The sequence below is a fragment of the Myotis brandtii genome, unplaced genomic scaffold (genome assembly GCF_000412655.1).
Source record: "Myotis brandtii unplaced genomic scaffold, ASM41265v1 scaffold132, whole genome shotgun sequence".
Lineage (NCBI taxonomy): Eukaryota > Metazoa > Chordata > Mammalia > Chiroptera > Vespertilionidae > Myotis > Myotis brandtii.
In genome coordinates, this window is record NW_005354673.1 from 1,213,888 (window position 1) to 1,220,091 (window position 6,204).

The 6,204-nt window shown below is 42.5% G+C and overlaps 1 protein-coding gene across 7 annotated transcripts in view; it reads left to right on the plus strand.

Annotated features, from left to right (window-relative positions):
- The window catches only part of STON2 (stonin 2), a 125,118-nt gene extending 119,269 nt beyond the window's left edge, over positions 1–5,849 (plus strand). For all 7 annotated transcript variants that reach the window (XM_014534681.1, XM_005860135.2, XM_005860133.1 and 4 more), the window contains 2 exons: positions 913–1,115; positions 2,891–5,849. In XM_014534681.1, coding sequence (XP_014390167.1) covers positions 913–1,115; positions 2,891–2,974 — 287 coding nt within the window. In that variant the 3' untranslated portion in view covers positions 2,975–5,849. The remainder of the gene's footprint in view (positions 1–912; positions 1,116–2,890) is intronic.
- The last annotated feature ends 355 nt before the right edge of the window (positions 5,850–6,204 follow it).

Consider the following 6,204-nt stretch of genomic DNA (forward strand, 5'->3'; position numbering starts at 1 on the left):
CCCACCTACCCAGCTGCCCTACTTTACAGATGAAGAACTGAGGCCTGGAGAGAATAAAGGACTCGGGTGCAGGATCTCTGCTCCTTAGCAGGGGAGCTGGACGTCAAATCCAGGGATGCTTGCTGACTCTTAGTCTGTGTGCTCTCCGGTGTTTGCTGCGCTTCCCTAATATAAATGTGCTTATAAAGGCGCTGTCATTTTCATATGTCATTCACCCACAAAAGCAGGCCAAAAACATTTTTTAAAAAATATGAAATGCTATTAAGAAAACTCAATTTATCTTTCAAAGGAAATCGATTTTGCTCCAGGTGGCTGTCACTGGTGTTTTATTAGGTGCTAAGTGCCGAGCCCTTTTATTCCCCTCTGCCAATCTACAGCCCCCATTTCCTAGTGTTTGTGCTGTGCTCACATGTCACCCTGACGTGAGCAGGCAGAATGACCTCTGCTTCTCAGCCATGGTTCCATTGCTAGGATACCAGGCTACTGTCATCAGATAGTGTTGTATCAGAGGGTCGGAGCAATTTCTGCAGAGGCAAAGCCTCTGCTCACAGCTGGCCCCTCCGAAAGACTTCCAGGCCTCCTTTGTTGTTTTGTGTGTGTGTTTAAATCCTCACCTGAGATATGTTGTTGTTGTTTTTTAATTGATTTTAGAGAGAGAGGAAGGGGGAGAGAGAAACAATCATTGATGTGAGAGAGAAACACCGATCCCTTACACACCCGGACTGGGGATCAAACCTGCAACCTGGGTATGTGCCCTAACCAGGAATGCGACCTTCCAGTGTACAGGACTATGCTCCAACCAGCTGAGCCACACTGGCCAGGCCTCCAGGCCTCCTTTGTTACTGAGGTGGCTCTTCTTCCACTTCCTTTCCAAAGAACCTGATCTGTAGATTCTTTATCTTTGTTTCATAGCTTCTGGTCACCCACACTGTTTCTTCTGCCACCTTGAACTTGGCTCGGACCGGGAAGTGCCTTCCAGATTTGCCAATCACGTGACTGTCGAGTTCAGCATGCCCACCACTTCGGCCTCCAAAGCTGCTGTAAGATCCATCTCTGTGGAAGACAAGACTGACGTCAGGAAGTGGGTCAATTATTCCGCACACTACAGCTACCAGGTAGCCCGGGAGGCATCTGGCTGATGTTCCCCCCTCCCTCCTCCCCCCCTCATTCCTTTTAGCAGTGCCTGCGCTGGGTGCAGTGTTCTCTTACCTCCTTGGAGGCGGCTCGCCATGGTACATAGCCATGGGCGAGTCTGCTCTGATGTAAAGGAACAATCTCTCTGTGGGCAAGAGGAAGGTTGGGAAAAAAATAAGGAAGCTGATGAAAGAGGAGAATATAATGTCATCATAAACAAGAACATAAAAAAGAGGACTGGGACAAAGGGATTTTATTATCCATTCATAATGTAATTTATGTTGCAGAGTAGTGAATTTGGAAGTCAAGAGGAGTGTCAGGAAAGTGCTAGCCCAAAGCATACATTGCAGCTACAGGAGTTGATGACTTGGGTCTGAGTAAAGTTAGGACATTCACGACCTGGTCACTGGGCTGTCACAGGACAGAACTCAAAAGCCCAACCAGCTTCTAGAGTAGTAACAGGATCAGGCTGTGGAAGGAGGACAGACACCAAGCTGGGGTGTGCTGACACGAATGGTGACTATATCCGGGGGAGTTAGCGATTCAGTGGGAGGATATTAATGCCAGGGATGGGAAATGGCTTTTGAAAAAGGATTTTGCAAAGTGGCTTAATAATTTTCTATTCATAATAATATCCTTAGAATAATATGGTGATTTATTGGTTTTTAATTGCCTCCTTAGTTGTGTGGTCTACCAAAAAGAACACATACTCCATCTTGTGGCCAGAAAAAAAAGAAATAGCACTTTCCTCAGACATGCGATTTTCAACCTTTGTCATCTCATGGCACACAAACTAATTACTAAAATTCTGTGGCACACCAAAAAACATATTTTTTTTGCAGATCTGACAAAAAATAGATATAATTTTGATTCATTCACACCAGACAGCTATTTTTGTGTTGACTGTTGTCATTATTTTATTTGACAGTCTAAGGGAAAGGAGGTCAGTGCCCGACTAAATAGTCAGGTACTGCGTGTTTTAAAAATTCTTGCAGCAAATCGCTGCCCTAGTCAACTGTTCTGTCTTGACTTTTTCCCCTCGTCATAAATGTCCACTTTGGTGTTGAGGAAAGCAGCTTTAATTATGAAGCTTCCTAGCTTGAAGGATCCCCTGCCTGGCTTACCCAAGGCTCCAGTTGAAGTGTGTCGCTTTCAGGGCAAGATTAATTTCTGATTCCTTGACAATTACAGCTACAGTGTTTTGCAGACAATATGGGTAGAACTGAAAACACTGTAATACTTATCAGCTTGGAAACTTTTTTAAAGAGATACAGTAATGGAGAGTGTAAACAGCCAATTGCAAAGGAAGCCATTCATTTATCAACCTCTGTGCTTGCCTGCTATATGCCTACATTACTGGGATGCAGTAGTGACTAGGGCCAGCCCTTGTCCTATGGAGCCCATGGTGCAGTGTAGAAGGTACAGTGGGAATACGCGCCGGGGAGCGCCTCACTCTACCTAAAGAATCAAGAATAGCTTCACAGAAGAGATGACCTTTGAGCAACTGTGCAAGACAAAGAATAAGAATCTTCCAGGTGGACAGTGAGGGAGAGGGAATCCCACACCAAGTGAAGAGTCTGTGCACAGAGAGAATCATCATAGACACAGGGCAAATGGCACCAGGGAACCCCAAAACATGACAAAATCACAAGGAATCTCAAGGAATCCAAACCCAGTGAGGTATTCTCTCTTGGTTTATTTATTTCTTGGGATGTTTTCTCTTCTGATATTTCTCTCCAACTTTTATTCCTGACAGGTGGAGATTGAGCAAAAAAAGAGTTTGAAGCCGGACTTTGAAGGAGAGGAAGTGGAAAACCCCAAGGAGTGTGGGGTCCAGTGACAAAGCCTCGCTGAGAGGCCGTGACCTGAGAGTTCCAATAGGACATCTTCCTAATAGCTGAAGTTCAAGTCAGTACCTACATGACTACCCCATGCTGGGAGCAGTGTATCGGACCTTCCTGTCTGTAGTTGCCTATATGTGAACAGGAGACCCGAGGCGGCTGCTGCAGAGAGGCTCTGACTGCCTGAAGCAGCTGGTTCACCTGGCTTGGGAGCTTCCTCATTAAGCCGCCTCTGCCTCTGCTTATCTCACAGCCCTTGGGTGTGGTTTGTTGTGACTAGGAGAGTCAGGAAAAGAACCTCCGCATCAGTGTTGGCATGATTTCCTTCTGGTGTTCTTCTGTCATTTACATGAATTTCTGGAAAACCCGGTCTTGAGAGGTTAATTAAGAACCCATCTCTGTCACTCCCTCTAGAAAAGGTTCAGAAAAGGTACAAAACAAATTTCCTCTTTAGGTTTCCTAGTCCTTTCGCAGGTGTCTCCATTCTTTGTATATGAACACTATGCAACAGACGTTTTCGAGATTCTAGACTGTTTTGAATAAAACACTTTTTCCATCTCTCTAAGGTTTTGGTCACAGGATGGGAAAAAGGCACAGGATGATACTCTTTTATTCTGTGATTAGCCCCACATTCTGCAAAGGGTGGCTGTTGAAAGGAAAGCAAAATTGATGCTTTCCTTCTTTTTCTTCATTCTGGGGAAAAGGGACATTCATTGTAAGGTTATATTCAATTCAGGAGACAGCTTCAATCTCAGTGAATTCCCAAATTCACATTGAAAAATATAGGCCATTTCTGATTTCTGAAACAAGGGGATATATATGTTATACCTCAGGCATTTGGGAGCTCTTTGTATACCTCATAGCCAATAGAGAGCACATGTCTCTGTAACTCGGACTTTTCAGGAAACGTATGCTGAAGAGATCATTTCAAAGCTGTTTTAAAACTAAGCTTGTATGAGCTTTTCCCAGAAATTCAGAGTTTGACAAGCACAGTATTGTAATAGATCTAAAAGGCAGAAGACTCTAGGGTAGAAATGGTGGGAAAGCCATACTTTTTAAACATAGATTTTAAGAGTCTGGGACACTCAATCTTCTTTGCCTTCATCCGTTCCGGCTCACATTCTGCACCTCTGCTTCTTATTTGTACGTTGGTGTTTTCTTACCACACAAGAAGCTACATCAGCCATCCCGAAGGGGATACCTGCTCAACAATTCAAAGGCAGCCTGTCTCTGCCTTTCTGTATATCCATGAAGAATGGAAGAGGGGGACAGAGAGCACATTGATCAGATTTGTAGATGACACAGAAATAGACATATATCTAGTCTGTTGACCAGCAGATTCAGGATTAACTTATTCAATGAATAGTCATTGAATTCTAACTATGTACTGATACTAGGATATAGGAATCATTATAATTTTTTGAAATACCTGAGCATAAGACTGAAATTAAAAAGATGAAATTGAAGCATTAATGAAAAAATATATTTTGAGTTTTCTTAAATGCAACCCTCTAAGAACAGCATGGTATATGTGTTGTGTATTTGTGGATGTGTGTGTATATTGTGTGTGTGTGTGTGTGTGTTGATGGGAAGGGTGTTGGAAAGTCATGGTTTCACAGCAGTTCATGTAGAAATGTTTTCTTATGGAAATAGGAGTTCAGTTTTGAATCAGGAGTATATTGTGGCTATTCATAAAGCTATTTCATTCGACCTGTGGTAATAGAAGTCCAGGGAGCCCTGCAAGCTGCACTGGTAAGACCACATCTGGATGGAGGGTTGGGTTCAATTCTGGGTACTATATTTTGAGAGAGACATTAATACATTGATTGTGTCCAGAGACAGGTGGCCAGGGTTGTGAAGGGTCTGATTATACAAGGAACAGGGGAATAGATCCCTAAAGAACAGAAGGTATAGCTGAAAAGGAAGTGCAGAAAAGGAGGAAATGATATAATAGGTGCATTAAAATTTCTGTTGAGTTATAAAATAGGAGAGTACTTAGACTTATTCTGTGTAGCTTCAAAGGGCAAAAATAGGAACAAAGGGAAACTTGATACATGACAGATGTTTGCTTCAAATATAAGAAAGTTTTCTAATAAGAGTTGCTTTAAAGAGGAATGGACTCAATAGCAAAATTTCCTGTTGCTGCAAATGCTCAGGCAAAAGTTAAAATAATGATCTCTCCCAGATGCTTCAAAAGGTTCTCTTACATTGGCTTTGAGCTGATGACTAAGATCCCTTCTACATATAGTAGTAATAGGGCTCTCTGACTCTAGGAGTGGTTTTTCATGCTCTTTGAAATATAGCAGGGTCCCCCAGTGAGTGGTGTCAAGTGAGGGTTCCACAGTATTTCCCTTCCCCACTCGTACTAAAGGCACATGAGATTCCTCATAGAAACATCAAGGTGAATTGAAGACTTAGCAAGGTGAAGGTCATTCCGGCACCTTCCTTACCCAAGGTTAACATCCACATGCCCTCTCAAGAGCTCTGCCTCACCTATTAGCATCACATGTGTATTGCTTGTTGGACCTTGTATCCCCACTGGCTCAATTCTGATTGCTTCATGCTTTCACCTGGACTTTTTTTTTTAACCAAGGGCTGGGAAAATCCCTTCCATGCTGTCTTTAGATTCAGCAAGCAAGTTATTATTAATATTTAAAAACCTACCACTTTGATTTCATAAAATTTGTTTTTCCTCTACTATTTTGGGAAACTGATTAAAGGTAGCCTTTAGGGGCTTGGGGAATATAATACTATATATTTCCAGACCTAGTGTTTTGCTAGTCACCTACACAGAAAACACAGTTGGGCAAATTACCTTTTTAAAACAAAAATATCATTTTATTTTTTATTGATTTCAGAGAGAGGAAGGGAGAAGGAGAGAGAGAAAAAAACATCAATGATGAGAGAATCGTTGATCGGCTGCCTCCTGCACACCCCACACTGGGGATTGAGCCTGCATTCCAGGCATGTGCCCTGACCAGGAATTGAACCATGACCTCCTGGTTCATCAGTGGATGCTCAACCACTGAGCCACACCAGTGAGGCTCTCCTGAGCTCTAAAGATGTTTTCAAAACATCACCAAGGTCTAAGTGCCATTTCTCTACAAATCACCATTTCTTCATTATGCTCTTAAGAAATGAAACTTGCTTTGGATATTATGACTCATTTTATGTATTTAAGGAATTAAAAGTGAATGAGACATACGAGGCAGTCATAAACATAGAAAAA